The sequence below is a fragment of the Gracilinanus agilis genome, chromosome 2, assembly GCF_016433145.1.
Source record: "Gracilinanus agilis isolate LMUSP501 chromosome 2, AgileGrace, whole genome shotgun sequence".
In the NCBI taxonomy this organism is placed as follows: Eukaryota; Metazoa; Chordata; class Mammalia; order Didelphimorphia; family Didelphidae; genus Gracilinanus; species Gracilinanus agilis.
The window spans coordinates 667,145,217-667,165,774 of record NC_058131.1 but is presented as its reverse complement, the minus strand read 5'-3'; the positions used below and the strand labels follow the sequence as shown (position 1 = coordinate 667,165,774).

Genomic DNA, 20,558 nt, shown 5'->3' with positions numbered 1-20,558 from the left:
CTACTGGCCATTGGTCCATGCTAAGTCATTCCTTGGTCTCTGATGTCTTCTCCATGAGGATGAATTAACGCTTAGGGGCAGCACACCAAGATGTTACTAAGAACTTGTGATCAAATTCATCTGGATTACTGGGGCAAAAAAGACATTTTTGAGAACAATAGTATTCCTTCCCTCAGTGTAGAACTTCTTGTTCTACACTTGCAGGTAGAAATCATCTCTTCAGAGATATTTACATACCATGCAACAAAACTATTTTATTTTTCACTTAAAGGATGCTTCATTGTGGCAAGAAGCTCACTTTAAATTCTTAAAAGTTATATCCCCATAGCACATGCATTAGCAGACCTAGTCTAGCTTGACATTTCAAGCATAAAATGCTTTTCATTTTGTTTGGCAATGTGTCGTTTGCCAGACTAGCCATATGTAGGGAGCCCAATCACCACGGTGAAGAATTCCGGAGCCATTAACAATTCATAAAACTTTCTGAAGAGATATGGAAAGGTTATACTCTATATAAAAGGAAGAAATATCTATATCCAGCTGGATGACATGGAGTCAGAAGGACTCGATTTGAATCCTGACTCAGATACTTACTGGATGTATGGCACTGAGGTATTTAATGTCTCAACCTCAGTTTTCTCATTTGTGAAATGAAGATAATAATGGTACCAGAGTTGCACTGGTAGATTTTTAACAACCATCTCTCATTATTAACCCTAGTCAATAATTTGCATTATTAACATTCTCTCCCTCACTTAAGCCCAGATAATCAACAAAATAATAAATCAAGTCTGATTTATAACATTTATCCATTTCCTTCACTCTGGGCTCAGCATACCACTGAATAAATAAGTTAAAATAAGATAATACTTGTAAAGTGCTTAACATAATGTCTGGCACATAGTGGGATCTTAATAAACGCGTGTTTCCATCCTCCCTAAATAGTCCCTCACTCACAGGGATAGCGAGAAGATCAAATGGGATGATATAAAATACGAACCTTCAAGCACTATGTAAATGCTAACAATTATTCCTTTTTTAAACCCTTACCTTCTGTCTTAGAATTAATACTAGAGAGAAGACCAATAAGGGCTGGACAATTGGGGTTAAGTGGTTTGCCCAGGGTCAAACAGCTAGAAAGTGTCTGAGGCCAAATTTGAACCCAGCAATCTCCAGGTCTGGCTCTCCATCCACTGACCCACCTAGCTGTCCTGTATTGTTGTTATTATTAATGAAATAACAGATATTTGGAAACTGAAGTAATCCCATTTGACTTTTCTTATATTTGTAGCTTCTTTTCCCAATTAGACTGTGAAGAACTCTGAAGTTAGAGTAGTATCTTACGCAATTTTGTATCTTCCAAAGAATCTACATTGTCATAGTCAGCTATTTGAATTGAGTCTCTCTACTAAGTACATCAGGGACTGGCCTCTATCATCTTAAACTCCTAGAACCTTTCCCTCTGAAATGACATGTCCTTTTTATTTTGCATAGCTGTATGCATTTTACATATATAGGTATGTTTATAGTTATTTGCTTTTTGTCTTCCCCTGCACCCCCTTCGAAAGTGAGCTCCTTGAAGGCAGGGACCCTATTCATTTTTCCTTTTTCTTTGTACTCCCAGCACTCAGTGAGTGCCTGGCACATGACAAATGCTTTAATAAATGTTTGTTGACTGATTAAAAGATGGATTACACCTTTGATAGAGGGCTCCTTACTTGTGAAGAAAGACAATCTCCACGTTGACATCATCCCGGTCTTTGTGCAGGAAGTCCTTCAGGAAGTTAGACACGCTCTCCAGAGTGATGTGTCCACAGACAACGATATGCCTGTGACAAGGGAGGATAGATTAGTGACCCTTGGGACCAGAAATAACCCTGCCCCCCATGGACAAGACAAGAGAAAGAGGTAGCAGCTGCAAAAGAAGCCTTCATCTGCTCAAGCTGCCTTCCTAAAAATCCAGCCTTCCATCCCCCTGAGGTCCGTGAAGCAAAGCTGAAGAGATAGCAGGTGCTTACAGACTTAGGGACTAAAAAGGCATATGGGTTCTCACCTGATGCTGCACAAAATCCTATTAAAAGCCAAACCATTTGGCCAAGTAGTTTTATGCATTTAACAGTAAGTGGCATTATGGTTGAGTTTAAATGCTATATTATCAAGCCCCTTTGCAGATTCATATCTCTCCCTTTCTGCCCACAAAGCCTCCTCTCAGGAGATTTACTGTAGGAGTCTTGGTTTATGACATAGAGCTTATCAGGTAATGAGATAACAAATCTTGCTGAAACGATGATTTTGTGTGTATGAAAGCAGACTGTTTTATCAGGGCAGCTAATGTGTGGCTTGACACATTATAGGCTCTGCTGGCCATAAGCAGTTAAAAGGAAATTTTGCATTTTTCCGCCATAACTCCTCCAACAATGGGAGCATGTAACACTTTACAGTAAGTGGGCATTACTCAGAGCTAAATGAGAATGGAACGCCTATGGAATCAAAGATGGAGCTATCGGGGCTGCTGCATCACTGGCTGGGTTGGTTTTGCTCCATGGGATATCCATGCATGCCAAAGGAATTAAGGGCAGGTAATTGGAAAAGAAGGCACTAAGGAATTACCACCTTGGTCTACGTGGGGTACCTCCTCCAAACAGAAGAAGAGGATGATAATTAGTGAGGAAGTGGGTATATAGTCTTGGTGGCCATTTATATATCTTTTAACATTTATATGTCATTTAACAATGATTGTGCAACAGGCAAACATAAATGGTTATCTCCATTTTGCAGCTCAAGGTTCAGAAGAACCCAATGTCTTGCCCAAGATCACATAGCTGGTGAGTTCTAGATAGATCTAGATTTTGATCCCCAGGCTTCTGTCTCCATGAACAGTGCCCTTTCTTTGGGCTCTGATGCCACATAGCCCCTGTTGACTGCAGAAAAGCCACCTCGTTGAGGCTAAAACACTGGGGTCAGCAGCCTCTGCCTTCATTCTGGGTTCAACTAATGACTTATCACCACCTACTTCTCTAGGAGTAAAGGAGAAAGTGCTAAGCCCATTCCTCCTTCTCTGTCTTTGATTATATTGCCTTTGGTTCCCAAGATGCACAGGGAAAGACCAAGCTCAAGAACTCAGAGAAATGCCACCAATTTCTTGGTCAAAATAACAGCAAGCTTCCAGAGCTGCTGGTCTCCAAGGTTGACCTTAGCCTTGGTCCTCGCCAGTGGCTAGGACAAATGGCACCAACCGTGCCTGCAGCTTTGCTGGCTGAGTTTTGAGGCACCAGCAGGTGGCAAATATGAAACAAGGTAATTTCCTGGGCAAAAATTGAGAACGGCCAGGTCTCTTCCACTTCATAATTGCTCTGTGCAGGTTCCAAGAAGGCCAAGCCCTCATTGGCTGGAAGCGGCACATAATGGGAGGCAGCAATGATTACTTATGCAATGTTCCATTAGAGGCCATTACAGGAGGTTGGCCTATCATTGTAATTTGGTGCTTGACTGAGTATGTGAGAATGATGCAGTAAACTCATTGGTGAAAGGATAATGATGCAGAACAAAGAGGAAATCAATAATGCGCCTGATGCAGTTAATAATATCACCATTACGGACTGTTATTGTTACGGTGGTACAGTTAGCAATCGGGCAAGCTGGAGCTATAAAGGGGAGGAAGGAATGTTAATGTACTGCATCCAAGGACATGCTTTAATCTTTGCTCTTAATCCTGGTCCTCAGAGGTTGAATGGGACCATTACATCACAACTCAGGACTGTGTCCATCTTAACTGTGATGATCGCTGCTAACCGCCATTTGGTTTCATCTGTGTACCCTGAAATATCTAGCTATAGATAATTTTAGACAAATAGACATATGCATGTGATACATATGTATGCCTAAATGTGTGATAAAATAAGTACTACAGAGATGGAAAAATAAATATGGATAGAACATCAATGCGAGCAGGAAAAGGGCCATAAGTGTGTTAGGACGATGATGGCCCCTGTAAAGTAAGCATTTGGATTTCCCCAGCTTAGTTGCTATTGACAAAGCCACTGAAGTCTGTCTGTCCTGATGGCATCCATTCTGCTTTGGGGGAACATCAGTGTCTTCCTTTAGGGAACCTGGTCACTTCAAATCAGTCCCTATTGATGTCTTATAAAGTAGGGAGACAGACGAGTCTCCTTCTTTTACAAATGGGTGGAAATTAAGCCTTGAGTCCAGTTCTTGCTGTATCCTCACATAGTTGTTTGCTCAAGAGCCATCAGCTTAATAACCAAGCTGAGCTGAGCTATGCCAAACTGTGGCAAGCTATGTCATGCTCTCTTAAACCTGTCGGTGTCTCGATTCAGAAGGCTCGACAAAGCTGATCCACCCAGACTTACAAGGAGGCAGGCTTTGGTTAATTGGAACTCTGCTGTGAACATATAAAATATGTTCCAATGCAATCAATATTATCCTTTAAGAGCTTACGCCTCTCTTAAGAAGTGGACAAATACAATCAACAACAACAACAAAAAAAAAGCAAAGGAATTGACTCTTCTCATTTGGCATTGCTGTCCAATAGCAGAACAGACAATTGAAAATATATATCTTGCAGTCTCAGAATGATTTTGGAGGGTGGAGAATAGTAGTATTTATTAAAAAAAAAAAAGTTAAAAAAACCCTCTCCCTTCAATATAATTGGTATTTTTGCTCAGAAAAGAGAGATTGATTGAAAACAGATTGCCTTTCTTGCCCAAGGAGAGTTATTAGGTACATTATCATAGAAACCTTGGAAAATCCATATTGTTCCAATCTGTCCTGTATCTGATTTGAAGATTTACGGCTTCCCTTTCTCGTGCCAATAATCATTTCCCTCCATTTTGTTTTCCATACAGTGAAAGTTATCAAGGAGCCAACATATTGAAAATGTTTGAATGCAGTTAGAATTGATGGATGGGGGAGAGGCTGCCTCTCTAATTCAGTATCAACATTAGAGGACCTACTTCTCCTAGAAGTGGGGAGCCATTGGCACTGGAGAATCAGAATGGAAGGCTGGTGAAAGGAGAAAATGTATTTCCCAGGCACATTTTCAGGACTTTTGAAAATTTCAGTAAAAGCAGTTTGGGAATAGGGAATGAATGAGTTAAAGAGGGGAAGGACTAAAATGGGAAAGCTCCATATTTCTATACTCAACCAATATGATTTCCTAAATAATCTTTGAGTCATATTAAACTGGCATATAGAAGGGTGGATGAGGGCTACATATTAGGAAGAACCGTGATAAACAAGACTCTAGAGCAAAGACTCTTGCTAGAATGGGTCACTCATAATTTTTACACTGTTGGGCAGGCCTTTTCTACCCCTATAGTAAAAAGAAAAAAAATTCTACTCAGGTATTACATGCCCATTCATAAAAATTAATTTCTATGGAAACCTGTAGTCAGCTTTTACAATGAACCTTAAAGGATTATGCATTGAGTCACTCACATTTTAGTATAAATTATTTATCATGTCCACTTTCTCCTTAGATAAAGGGGATGAAGATCCTAGGAACAGTGGGTGCTAGAATTGTAGGGAAGAATACTGAAAATAAGAAAAAAAACTCAGACAGAAGTGATGTCAGGGAGAATTACTGTCTCATTTCACAATTTTGCTGAGGGCTAGCTCTATTGGAGAACATAAGTGTCCTCAAACAAGTCCTCTAGGCTAGGAAGCCCAAGACAACTTAGGCTAAGGAGTTTTTAAGCTATCAGTAAGTCATACTATTGATGGATTTTAATAAGGATCTTAAAATTAACTCCATCCACAATTTTTTTTTTGTTAAGAGGAATTGTGTAGCAATTAGAAAATTGGCCTCAGAATCCAAAAGACCTACCTTCAAGGCCTGCCTCTGACAGGTACTGGATGCTTGATCCTGGACAAATTATCTAACCTCTCAGTGTCCCAGACAACTTCCCAATCTTAGGATATATTGGAATTTCCAATCTGCATTGGCTCCCTCACCAAATGCCTGGGCCTTCAGTTACCATTTGGTTTGAATTGTCGGAAATACTCACAATCACTGCATTTTTTTGACCTGAGGAATTGGAGCTGCCTCGATGTAGGAAGATTCAGTTGGTACCCTAAGTAAAATTTTCTTAAGGCAAGAAGTGAAATTATTCTTAATCTTTGCCTTAAAAGATACTTCTGAGATGGAGGGTCCTGAAATTAAAGCCAAAATAGTTGAAGGTGCTATTATTGGAAATGCAATGGTAGCATTAGAGCTTGACTCACAGTAGTGTAAGTATCTAACTGTACAGACAAGGGAAAGTCTGGCACAGAGCAGCTGCAAAATTAATGCTTAATGAGTTACTGAAAAGTAGATTTCTCATTTTCCAAACTGGAGACATCCATTGTTCTGGGCACGGGCTTCTCTACCCATGCTGATTTGGAGATAAAGATTTGCATCATTTTGGGTAGGGGGGCATACGGTCCACCTGTTGCATTTTCTGTTACCAAATGAATATTATTTCAGAGTTAGACTAGATTATCTACCTGATAGGATGTCACCAATGAATATAGAAGTAGATAGAGGATGTCAAAAGGGCCAGTGAGTCCTGAATATCCATACCTTGTTGGGGAAACTGAGGAACTTTACAAGTGACCTCTATTGGCACCTCCCAAAGTGCCCAACAGCTTGACATTCTACCAGGCTACACATTCAGTATTAGCTTAGTAGGAAGGGAGGAGGTGGCCTTTCAAGGACCAAACTGCAAGGAGCTTTAACCTAAGTTGAGCAATCTGGAGTCCCAAACCATGTCAGAGAGAAAGGAAAAGAGTCTTACTTTCTCTTTGCCCAACTCCCTGAAATCATCGCTACCAGTCCTGAGGCTGTTCGTAGAGAACCAAGACAAAGACACCCTTAAAATGACTCAGCTAAAGAGAGAAAACTAAAATAATTATGACTCCAGCCAGGTCCCACAGGCAGAGATTTTAGACAGTTCTTGCCTTACTCAGGAAGACAATATAAAATGCATGGCTCTGGGCTGTTTATTTTTAAAGATACTCTATCCATTTTTACTGGAACGAGTATAAAGAACTTAAAAAACCCATAGCCATCCTGTCATAATAAATCATATGGAGTAAATTGAAAATCCTATACAGCTTTCGCTGAATACATTGTGTTCACTTTTTCAAGGAGGTAAATGAAATGTGACATGTATTGATCTAGATGTCTCTGTAAAACTATAATATTTATATCAAATACATATGCTTGAATCTCTTTTCTGTCTTTCTGCTGAGCCTTCTAATCATGCTGTCTTGATCTGACCTCTAATCTCTCTTCCCCTTCCCCCATCCACCATTGGTAGCTGTCTGACACAGCTGGGAATGCATTTAGAAAAGTACTTGCCAAGGGAACATACCAGCATTTCATCATGAGAGGAAGAAGGGAGGGGTGGGGAGCAAGGCCCAGCAACCCCAAATACATATTGGTCAGTCAGGTCTAAACATCTGTCTTCCCTCTTCGGCTGAGGTTGAGTCATTCTGTCTCACCAAGCATTGTCTCTCTGTGGTTCTCAGAACTATCACTTAATATATCTTCTGGATTTGTTTATCAAACCATCGATACTAGTCATGGCCTTGAGCTACTTGAAGAGACTACAGGGTCAGTGCCCTGGGCTTTCCGTGTTTGGAATCCTATCACTCAGGGTTATTTTCATTTATTTTCCCAGCTTTATCCCCTCAGGCTTTTTTGTTTTAGAGAACAGGAGAAAGGTTACCCAAGATCTTCACAATTACTATGTTTTTCCTTCTTTTCACTTACATTCTGGTTTCTCTTTAGTACCACTCCTCTAGTCAAAGAATTGTCAGTAATGGATGGGAATGCCCAAGGGATCTGTGCTTAGCCCTGTGTTGTTTAATATTTTTAATCAATGACTGATAGACCTATAAAGCATGCTCATCAAATAAGCCAATGCCACAAAACTTGGAGAGATGGCCAACATGATGAATGGCGGAGTCAAGATCTCAAAAGATCATATACATGAAATTCATTACTGAGAAATTTAAAGGTAGATGCTCGAATTAAAAAAAAAAACTATCATACAAGATGGGAGAGTCATGATTAGACACTAGTGTGTCTGGAAAAGATCTGATGATTTTAATGGACTGCAAACTCAACATGAACACTCAGTGTAATGTGGCATCCAAAAAACCCAATATGATCCTATATGACATTAAGAAAAGCATATTGTCCCAGAATAAGATCAAAATACCTCTGTAGTCTGCCCTGATAAGCCTATATGTAGAGTTCTGAATTCAGTTATGGGTAGCACCATCTAAAAATGACATTGATTAGCCAAAAAGTTTTTAAAGAAAGAAAACTAGGCTGGTGAAGGACCTTAAGTCTATGGCATATGAGAATCAGTTGGTAGAACTTGGAGAGTTTAGTCCAGAGAAAAGATGATTGAGTGGGAAGGGGTGATAATACTTATGTTCAAGCATCTGAAGGACTTTCATGTGGAAGAAAGATTAGATTTGTTCTGTTTATTCCCACAGGGTAGAATCAGAAGAAATGGGTGCAATAAATAAAAGACTTTTGGAAGTTGTAAAGAGGCAAATTTAGACTTAATGTCATGAATGACGTCCTAAAAATTACAACTGCCAAAAATAGAATGAGCTGCCCTATGAGATGGGAGTTTCCTGTGCACCCATGTGCATATACACAAACACACACATAAACAATGAATGTTAAAGGTCTTTAAGCAGAGTCTGGATGATATACTTGTAGGGTTTATTACGTAGTGGGTATTTAGATATGAGCCAGGCTAGTTGGCCGATAAGGTCCCTTCCAACTTAGTATAATATTACTACCATGAACCTTAAAGTTCCTAGGATAGTTTTAATCTTTTTAGCACCAGCCAAACCTAAATTTGAGTTGTAAGAGAATATAATATAAGGAAAAGAAGCCAAAAATACAAAATAAGGTATCTGCAATCCATGAAATAATCACAGTCTCAAAGGAGAAACCAAGGAAGGGTAAAGTATGAGTTAATCTGTCTTCCCGCTCCCAAATGTCATGACTTCCTTGATCACAAAGAAGAGAGACATTAACATACAATTATTAGGAAGAAGGGCAATCTTCATATTCTCTTGTTAATGAAGTACAAAAGGAAGATGATATGCTCCGGTGGAAAAGCATGATTTTTCCCCCCAATGGAAACAGAAGAATGGCTTGATATAGCCAAGCCAGCTCAAAAAAGTAGTTCCATCAAGGCTAAGTGAATTGGCTTCTCAGAGACACAAACTAGATGAGATGCCCAGCTGTGCACTGGAAATAATCTGTCCAGAGCCATCTGTAGATTCTACATCCCAAAATTAGAGTATTATTTAAGCCATCTCAGACAGATTATCCCTACCATAATCACAAGGCATACATTAAAAATCTGCTATTCACAATAATGGATAAGGGGTAAAGCTTTGCCAACACATACTTCATGAGTCCTGAATATCATAACTCAAAGATACTTTGGAGAGCCTCTATTTTCTAATCAGAACAATGGCTACCTTTCCCAACATCCCCAACAAGTAGTCATCCAGTCTCCACTAGAACATCTTGAATGACAAGGAACTTACTATCTCATGAGAAGCACATCCCATTTGGGGACAGTTCTAATTATTAGAATGTTCTTCCTTGTAATAAAAGGAAATCTCAATCAATGTAACTGACATCAGTTGTTCAGTTCAACTCAACATTAAGTACTTTCCAATGCAGCCCTGGCTAGGTTATTCAATTATCTGTATGACCTTGGGAATGTTACTGAACTTCTCTTGGCATTAGTTTCCTCAACTGTAAAACAAAGGCATTGAATTAGATGATTTTAAAATCCTGTGATCCTATGGGGTACCTATCAGAGCAGTCTGGGCAGTCCTCATTGACTTTTCTTCCCTTTGGCATGAGTCGATCAGCCCAAGTTGAGAAGGAAAGAAAAATTAGGAGGGCAGGAGATTCACTTTCCCTTGTTGCCCTTTTTGTATAAACTGACTCCCTTACAAAGGATGTCTTCCCTTCTCACCTATATACCTTAGAAGTCAACTGACATCCCACTTTCTAAATAATGTCCACCTCTGGGCAGCTGCTAGTGCCTCCCTCCCCATGAAATTACTTTATATTATATCAGATGTCCCCAAAGAGTTGTCTTACTACAATTTAAGCTGTAATACTTTTTGAAATTACTTAATCACTTAGAAATAACTACTTTTCAAATAATTACTTAAACATAACTATTACTTAAAAGAAGAACAGCTTAAAATTACACTAACCTTTTTGGGATACCTTGTTTATATTTACATATCACACCTGATATATAATCTGTAGTGAGAGTACATATACATATGTAGAAACATATACACTAGAGGCAGCTAGATGGTGCAAAGGGAAGAATCAGGATCTGGAGTTTAAAAAGATTTGGGTTCAAATCTAGCCTTAGGTACTTACTAGCTGTATGACCTTGAGCAAGTCACTTAACCTCTATTTGACTCAGTTTCCTCAACTGTAAAATGGAAATAATAATAGCGCCAACTTCTCTAAGTTGTTTTAAAGATCCAGTGAGATGCTTGTAAAGTATTTAGCACAGTGCCTAGAACCTAGCAAGTCTTATATAAATGTTAGTTGCTATTAAATATATATGTCTATATATATATATGTCTATATACTTAGTAACAAACATATGTGAATATGTTATTTCCCCTAATGGAATGTAAATTATTTACAGGGGGAGAATATTTTCACTTCTGTCTTTCTGTCTTTATATTCCAGGCACCTAACATATGGTCGGGAACAGAGAGAGTGAATGATACATGTTTGTTGACTGAACAATGTGTATTTGTGTGTGTCTGTGTGTGTGTTTCTCTTTGTCCTTGTTCTTATACCAAAATAGACAGAACTTCCTGATAGTCCAGCAACTACAAATCATGGAATTGAAAAGGACCCTAGAGGTCATATATTCCCACCACCATGTGATATCCTTGACAAGTGATCATAGACCTCTGCCTGGACATCTTTAAGTGATGGAAAACTCATTACCGAAAAAAGGCAAGTTATTCTGCTGCTAAAGAACGCCAATTGCTAAGGAGGTCCTCCTTATATTGAACTGAAATCTGCTCATTATAAGGGGTTTGCACCTCCTTTCTTGACCCACCCTCTCTCTGGTACAGTGGCTAAGCTGGTTACCACTGCAGGATTCACAGAGAGTTCACACTCATACACAGCAAGAGGAAGACACCACACACTTGCATCCACATAGAGCCTCCCACACTTGCATCACACATGTCACAGGAACCTGTGGGTGCTGAGGCATGCAGGGTGAGAACATGCTACAGGAGAAGGTTTTTGAGGAAGCCTTGTAGGGCAAACCTTCCTATAGCATCAGCACAGCAGAAGCAATCATGCCTTCAGTTACTGCTCTGATCCTTCCAATTCTTTTTTCTTCTTGTTTTCCTCTCTGTCATTTATCATGGTTCCTCAGGGTCTGGGGTTGCTTATTCCTGCTGTATTAAGTTTAAGTGGCTCTTTCCCAAATTTCTCTGGCCCAAAATACTCTCAAAAGAGCAATTCTTTGCTTCCAACATCCTTTGTTGTATTAACAATCATTTTTCTTGAGTGATTTCTACTTTTTTTTGTATTTAGTTATTTAGTTTATTATTCATTCTATGTTTTTATTTTATTAAAAGTTACATACCGATTGATTTAGAAGCAACCTAGTCTAGTGAGTAGGGGTCCAAAATCATATAGAAAGACAAGGATTCAAGTGCTGCCGCTGTTATTTAACTGTGTGATCCTATGTTACCATGCTAGGGGAATGGAGAGATAAAAAAGAATGATGAATTTAAAGTCAAAAGATTAGGGTAAAACTTCCACTTTGATACTTACCACTTGTGTGATCTCGGCTCTAGGCTTCATTTTCCCCATCTTTAAAAAGGGGGTCGGATAAGATGGAATCTCTCCATTTCTATCCTTGAGTCACTTAATCTCTAGGTGCCTTCAGCAATGCCCACAGGCTCAAATACTAAATAATAATGGAATGCATTTGTACTGGTGGGGAAAATTCCGTCACTAGAGATTCTCTACATTGACGAAAGCATGGCCCCATTCATATATTGGTAGGGTTGTTTTATTTAGAAAAAGTTACTGACTATATCAGCTCACTCCAGCAAAGCCTCTGTCATGTTCCCTCAACTCAACCCTCAGTAGTTTCCCTGAGACTAGCTCTTCCTAACCAGAGTCAGAAGTTGTAGTGGAACTGGATTCACAAAGTATATTCTCAGATGGCTGTTGCCTGCCATATTGACTCCTTGGTGCCAATGTAGTGGTTTTCCTTTTTCAAGTATTTTGATCAAATGAAGAGAAATAAACTAGCAAAAGATCAGACTTTCCGATGATTTCATCAGTTCTCCTGACAATAAATAAATCTACACTTGACAGGGGTTCTCAATTCAAGGGAAGAGGAGGGAGAGAACAAGCCTGGGACTAGCTAATCAGAAGTGAGAGATTATTGTATTTTTTTTCCCCTCAAAGGAAGTTAAGTTATAGGAGAGAAAACTCTAAGCATGAATGTGACTTGAAAATTCACCTAGCACATTTACCCGCCCACATTTCCATCCCTCTTTTTCAGAACAATAGCTGCAGAATGTTGATGAGGATGTGAAAAAGAAGGGAGACAGAGGCAAATTATGGGAGGGAGGGGGAGATACCTCTTCATTCCATTAGTGTTATCTGGCAGTTGATTTAATATGCCTCCAATTTTTAAGTCTTCCTAAATAGGACTTCATGTTTGAGAGGAGCTGAAGATAGGAGTTTAAAGGAATGTAAAGCAGATGGAAAGAAAGAGGTATCCATACCCAGGTCCAGACAATGGGCCACGTTCTGTTCTTAGGTTACACTCTCATCTTGTTGGAAAGTTAATATCTGGCATATTACATGATACAATACAACATCTAATATCACTTGCATTTGGTCTCTGACCCACAGTACTGAATTTCAGGAGTAGTTAAAGTGTCATTTTTTTCTAGGGTATTAGGGCAAGCTCTTTTTTTTTTTTCCTTAAAAAAATCAGTCCTAATCAAAGCAGAATGTTTAATCAATCCAAGATGCTCTGTCAACTCAAATTATCTGTTTGTCTTCTTATTTACTGTATGTGTCTGTCTACAGTTCTTCCTATCTTTACAAAGATCAGTTATTGAGGCCTATGTTTCCTTCTCAATGGAAATTCCACCAAACATTCCTTCCTGATGATATGTTGATGATTTGCTAATTTATGGCTTTTAAAATCTAGAAATATGAAGAAATTGCTGAGGAGAAGAGCTGGGAAGTCACATGAGCCTCAGAATCGGAGAACTTAATGGCTTATTTGACAAGGAATTAAAGTTGGTTCAAAATGAAAAGCTTCAGACACATTTCAATTGGAGCAATATCTTGGGGGGATTAACGAAATATCTGTGATTCAGAAATTGTCAATGACATCTCACAGAAAGTATCACTCACATGAGCAGTCCACCCCATTATAGACTTAGTTGAGAAGTATAAAAGCTGCCCAAGATATGATGTACAAACAGGAGGTGGGAGGATGATTCTGTTGCTCAGGCCTCATTCAGTATCAGTTAAATTACTCCTTGAACCATATTTCTATGTCCTTAGTCCTGCCCTGTTAAAGTGAACACATTAAATCAGAGCATCATCTTGGAGTGATTATGCTACCTCTGTCAATCATGGGTTTAAATAGCAGTGATATAGATTTAAGTTAATTCTGAAGAACTTCCCAGCAGTGTGGTTGGGTAAGTATTTTAGCAGACTGCCAAATTAAATTACAGGATTTTTAGAGGTCTTTGAGAGGGACAGCAATTCGCAAATCTAGAAGGAGGGTTCTTAACCTATTTTGTGTCATGCCCTCTTTGGTAGTCTGGTGAATCAGTTCTCAGGTCAATATTTTTAAATAAGTAAAGGAAATTTAAAATTTCAATTAGAGATTAGTGAAAATAAAACTGCATTTTTCCCCCATGCAAAACCTCAGACCTTCTGAAACCTATATCCTTGGATCCTCTTGGAAGTCTAGGGAACTCAAGTTAAGAACTCTAGGTCCAGAATGACCATTGCAAATATAAAATTGCAGAGTGATAAAACAGGTGTTCCTTTTCATTAGAAAAATCACTATGTATATATTTAGGAAATTTGCTAAATTCTGCTTAAAATTACTTTAAAACTCTACAACTAATAACTTTCTTCAGAAAGGATATGCTGATCCAGCTAAATTGATTGAAAAGGCAATAAAATTTGTAGATTTATATGACATGAAAAATGAGAAGGAACAGGAAGAAATCCCAAAAAGAAGAGAAAGAGAATTAAAAAGTATATTTTTTTCTAATTAGGGAAAAATAATCACAGGGTTTCTACCATCTTACAACTTTAAACTCACTTCTTATTTTTGCTTTCCCTGCCTAAATATTAGTATAGATCAATAACAGGGGATTTGGAAAGATAAGTGGAAGTCTTTTTCTCCTTAAATTGTAAACAGACATTTAGTGCCTTCTTTCTAGGTGATTTCAAAACTCTCATGGCAGAAAAATTCTAGGGCTACTAATGTGTCATATGCCCAAACAACATATGCTAGAAAACTGTATATATCCCAATAAAGTTTTATTTGGAGTTAAGAGATTCAGAATTAATTCATCAGTTCTCATCATGGGGAAAAAATACAAATTAGATTAAGTATTGATTGATAATAGAAGAAATTTAGTGAGAATCTCCTATTAGTGCTTATGCATTTATATTTCTTTGCATCTTGCTCCAAGTAATTCCTCATGTTAAATAGTTTAACTACTTTTCTTTAATTCTGGTGCCTTTAACAAAGCATTATATTTTAACTTTAAAAGATTAAAGGAAATTTATGAATGGAAATATATGCTAAATTATTTTTCCAGTGCTTCACTAAGGGAAGATTTAGGCTGTTGGATGAAGCCTCAAGCTATTACCACCAAATGGTACCAGATTACCCTAATTCCTTGCAAAAGCCCTCAGGATTTAAGAAGGAAAAAAAAATATCTTTCTAAGAGCTGGCCTTCCAAACCCATATTTACAAATGACAAAGGAAGAAATACTTATAGAAAGCTTCAAGAATAGGTTCTCCAGATTCTAATTGATTGTGATGGCTAGGAAATCACAACCCAGGGGAAAATAACATTTTTGTACAGCCCAGATCAATCAAAAAGAAAATAGAATATAAGCTTAAAGATCAAAGGCCTGATAATCGATAAGGACAAAGAATATGTTCCCTACCAAAACTTAACAGAAACTACTGACAACAGAGCAACTAACTCCAGGAAGCCTCCTTTTCATACAGAACATTTTCATTTATATCTCATATTACTCAATATATGTTATGTTAGTCAGTGTCACCAACCCAAGTACAGCAATCTTTCTGTCACACATCTAACTTGATAGCCAGGGATTTTTACCCAAGTTGTAGATGATCAGAGGAAGTTTTGTTGAGAAAGAGGTAGAAAGTATTAACAAAAGTGAAAATTGTGGTTTATGTATGGATTTCATTTCTCTATCCTATGTGTGTCCTCCTCCTAAATCCTTTCTCTTATGTGATCAACAGTAGGTTTTATTTTGATCCCAAAAAAGGACAAAATTGAAGAAGAATGTTCTAATGTCCCCTTCTCACAGACCCCAAGTCAAAAAAATTGGGTGAACCTTCAGGATAGTTCCCACCAGGAAGACTAGGAGGAAGACATAGAAAAATACACATGAGATTATAAAGCAGAAAGGAAGTAAAGCTTGTTCTGACCTTATGCACATAAATAAGTAAGGGCATGTAGAATTGACAGAATATAAATCTTGGAGTTGGAGGAAACCGCAAAAGAATACCTAGTCCAACCTTCTGGACTTTAGTCAAGGAAGGTATTATCTCCCATTTTACAGAAGAGATATATTTCTTGGACATAAAAAGGGAGAAAGAAATAAGCCATCACAATCTTTTGGTAACACAACTTGCTTTTAAGGAGAGAAGATTGTATCCATTGATGGCAACTACTCTTAAACTAAGGCTTCTCAATGTACTTTCTCTCATCTAGTCTAAGTGGGCCACATGCTATAAGTTTTAAAACTTGTACCCTCTCCTCATTCATTCCTCTCTCCTCTATGCCTTCAAAGACTAAAGAATAATATTTCTCCCTCTATTTGGCTTCATAACTTACTCATTTCCTCCCTACCTTTTACTACTCCTGTCATCCAAAGTCAAACTCACTTGTTTTCAAGTAGAGAATTTTTTGTTTACTTGTTTGTTTGGGGTTTTCTTTGGGAGGGGATACAGCTAGGTAGCTCAGTGGAGAAAGTTCTAGACTTGAAATCAAGAAGACTCTTCTTCCTCAGTTCAAGTCTGGCCTCAGATAGAGGTTAGTTATGCAACCCTTGGCAAGGCACTTAACCCTGTTTGCCTCAGTTTCCTCATCTGTAAAATGAACTGGAGAAGGAAATGGCAAACTACTTTATTATCTTTGCAAAAAAAAATCACTAAATGAGGTCACAAAAATTCAGACATGACTGAAAAATGTTTGAAACAACAGACAAATTGTTAGGAACCTACTGAAGCCACTGGTCTAAAACTATAATCTTGCCCTGTCCTAAGTGAACAAAATTTAAATTTGGGGGTTAGATTCCCAATGAAGTCATCTCTGTAACAGAATATTATTTTTCATTGTCTCTACCTATGTGACCCCTGGCTATGGTCTGATCAGTTCTTTCAAACTAACTTCAATCAAGTTGAATTACCATATTAATGAGGAGGAGAAAGAGGAAGATATTTGCAGTATGCTTTGTCTATTTTAGCTCATTCAGTCCTCACAACAACCCTGTAAGGAAGTTGCTATTGTCATCTCAGTCTTCTAGAAGAGACTGTGGACAGTAACTTGCCAAGAGTCACCATATTAGTAAAATGTGTGAATCAGAATCCTATCTAAGCCACTATTTAAACTCTTGTCTTCCTAACTCCAAGCCCAACACTATCCACTGCCCCACCTAGTGATCTAAATGGGGAACTTCTAGGAAGAAGTTCTAGGGACCCACAGAAATGGATCACAGTCAATTCCTTTCCTATCTTTTTGCTCCCCTTTGATCAATGTGCTTTGCAACCATGGAATTAAAAAAGGAACCAGAGAAGAAAGAGGAAGGAGTATGTGTGATCAGAGGCTCTACTTCTAATATCTAGGGCTCAGGCTTCAACGGTCAGACTTTCTCAACACCCAGTGCTTCCTATTTGAGATAAGGCTTAGGCTTTCCCAAATTGTCCCCAGTTCCAAACTGAACATTTCCATTGTAAATACTCAGATGTGGAAACTTATATCCGGGCACACCCTAAGGTTCTAGTTTAAGCAAACAACAAATCCCAATCTTAGAACCGGGTAACTACTAGTGATGGCTAAAATGTTACTCATCAGTAATGGGTGATAACCTCCTATGAGAGAAGAAGTGTGGCATATTGATATGAATGGTAACTTATAGCACCTTAGGGTCTTGATAAAGGAGATGTTCTGGGGAGAGGCAAGCTGTGCTTATTTTATGCCAAACATCTGGATGAGAATTTTATAATGTAGCTCTCAAATTTCCAAATATCCTGAGATACGGTGTTGGGGCAGACATGGAGCTTTCTGACCACATTTTTCAGTTTGAATCCCATGCCGTGCAGATGAAACCCTGAGATAATGACATTACTCAGAGCTACTCTGAGTTTTCTGACAAGTTAATACATCATTATTAGGGTTATTTCTGCACAAACCATGCATTTGCAAAGAGATATCTACACCATGCATAGGTTTTAATTGCTTTCTAAGGTAGTCAGGTTTGATTAAGTTTTTGGAAGAGGTGTGTCTGCATATGCATGCAAAAATGAAGACACAAATACTTATACCCACACAAAAATTCAGAGAGCAACGTGCTATTTTAAGAGTCCGAGCTATATCTTTCACCAAAGTTTAACTGCTTTCATTTTGCAAATGCATTTAATTTTATCTGGAAACTTTTTGACATTAGAAATAGAACAACTGTAGTTTCTCATTATGTTGGCTGCCAGAAACTATGCTTGGTTGCTCAACTAAAGACCTTATATTGCTAATTACTACCACATGCCCATATCCCAAGCGAAGGAAAACTTATTGGTTCTGACAGCCCATTCTCTCAACACTGAATTCCAAACGAAAACTCAAATTTTGGCCAAACATAACATTTCATCAATCTTGTTCTCCTGACTGGAAAAAACAACATCAAACAACGGGTGCTAATGGCTCTTTATGACTGTGCCTTTCCCAAGCTTATATTTTCTGATGAAAGATCTAAGTGACCAAAGGGCTTCTTTAAACTACTTAGTAATTAGCTTTTGAACCAGGAAACAATGCGTAAAGTAAATTGAACAGCCCATTTGCTGATGACAGGACTGACTTTCAGTCAACAGGATCTATGGGTGATGGTGACCAAGAAAGAGTTTTAAAAACTAAAGTACATATTAATAAAGGGGAGTTTAAAAGGTGGGAAGGGACAAAGCCAGACTAAAAACAGTGATAAAAGATAATGAAGCAAAGCAAAAAAAAAAACACAACAAAAAACTACAGGAAACCTGGGACCCGAGGTTCACATAGTATGGGCTTTTGAGACAGAATAAAGGTCAAAACTGAGAAGCAGAGGAACAGTATGGAGGGCTGGTGAATGAGGGCTTGAATTGAAGACTTTCTTGGATTACATAAAATCATAATCCCATCTCTACTAGGGCTACCCGAATCTGGAGGAGAAATATTTGGGAAAAGCATCCACTCTGAGTGGATGTAAAGAAATAGTTTATCTAGATGTTGTTATGGTTTTCTTTATGCTTGTGTATTTGGCAGGAAGGAGTGGGGATTTTTTTTTGGCTGGGTGTGATTTTTAAATTTGTAATAAGGTCATAATGTGCATTTAATCCTTCCTTATCTGACAAATAGGACATAGTTTGGTGTCAAATTTAGTAATGTTCAATTGTAGCAATATAGGAGGGAATACTAGGAAGGAAATCCTAGGACTTTGGGGATAGTTTAAACTTTGTGACTGACTACCGATTGTCCCAAGCTAGCAGAAGGGATAATTCCTCACTAGCTTGTGATAGATGGGACATGGGGCTTTCTAGAACAATTTGGATCCATCCAACAGTCCTGAGAATGAAACAGCTTTAGTTCCATTTCCCATCTAGCATTGTTAGGTCATCCGAATGGGATGACTCCAGTAATGGGAAGGTGGAGGAATCATAAATAAGAGATGAAATTTTTCTTATCCAGGCAAGATTATAGTCGTAGTGGCACTGGTAAGATTTAGAAACCATTGTAAAGGGATATTTTATTTTCTTGGGAAAATCCACCACAAATAGTTCCTGGAAGATCTTTTGAAGTATTAATGACATGGACTACAGAATAATTATCTTATAAGATTCATTATTTACTTAGGAGAAAAGGGTTTTATTGACATGGGGGCATTTTGATACTCTGGTGTGACTAACCCAAATTCAGAGTTCCTTTAAGAGCTAAGCACTCATTCATGAGGCCAAAGAATTCACCCAAAGTTTCATTTAGTAGAAATTGCTTAAGGGGGCAAATCTAAGACAGTGGCTTAGGAGCAGCAAAAGCCTAAACCTCTATGATACCAATCTTTAAAAAGAGCTTCAAAAAGACAGGAATTCAAACCCAGCAACAAAATGGAGTCAAGGGGCTCTACCTACTGAATACAACTCAGAATGTAGGCAGAGAGAGTCAATTTCCATGGGACAAGGGGAGACAGGAAACAAGACCAAATTGGCAGAACCACCATCCCCACCTACCATGCTGAGATCTGTGATTATATGTGAGCTGACTTTGGGATCCCAGGGCAGGGCTGCAACCTTGAAGGAGCACCTCAGACCTACCAATTGAGATCCCAGGCTCTGACAGCAGCAGGCTATGGTGAAGATTTAGCCCTAGGGCAGATTAGCTCAACAAGCCTAATCCACTATACCAGCAGAAGAGAGAGAAGATTAAAGATTCAGTCTTATGGAAGAGCAACTCAAAAGGCCTAATGCAGTAAACCAGCAGAGGCACTAGCTTATATTTCCCAAAGGAAAAATAAAAGAAAAAGAAAAATGAGTAAACAACAAAAAAGAAGGTAACAAATGAAAGCTTCTACAGAGATAAAGACCAAAGAACAGAATGAAGAGAGGAATGTAGGATCCAAGGAACTTCAAGCAAAACCTAAAAAAAAAAAAATTGGGAATTGGGCTCAGTCTCTGAAAGAACTCAAAAGGGAATTAAAAATCAAATAAAACAGGTTGAAGAAAATGGGAGAATGAAAACAATAGCTTAAAAAGCAAAATAGGTCATCTGGAAAAAGAGGCAAAAAAGTCAAATGAAGAAAAGAATGACTTGAAAAGAAGAATGGAACAAATAAAAAAGAAGAATAAAAAGGTCATGGAAGAAATTCAGTTTTAAAAAATTAGAACTGGGCTAATAGAAGCTAATGATTTCATGAGACATTGAGAAATAATAAAACAGAATCAAAAGAATGA

At 38.3% G+C, this 20,558-nt stretch overlaps 1 protein-coding gene across 1 annotated transcript in view; it reads right to left on the bottom strand.

Moving 5' to 3' along the window:
* KCNMA1 (potassium calcium-activated channel subfamily M alpha 1) overlaps window positions 1-20,558 on the bottom strand; it is a 299,458-nt gene that overhangs the window by 244,085 nt on the left and 34,815 nt on the right. The window contains exon 6 of the mRNA XM_044659039.1: window positions 1,719-1,829. Within this exon, the coding sequence (XP_044514974.1) occupies window positions 1,719-1,829 (111 nt within the window). The remainder of the gene's footprint in view (window positions 1-1,718; window positions 1,830-20,558) is intronic.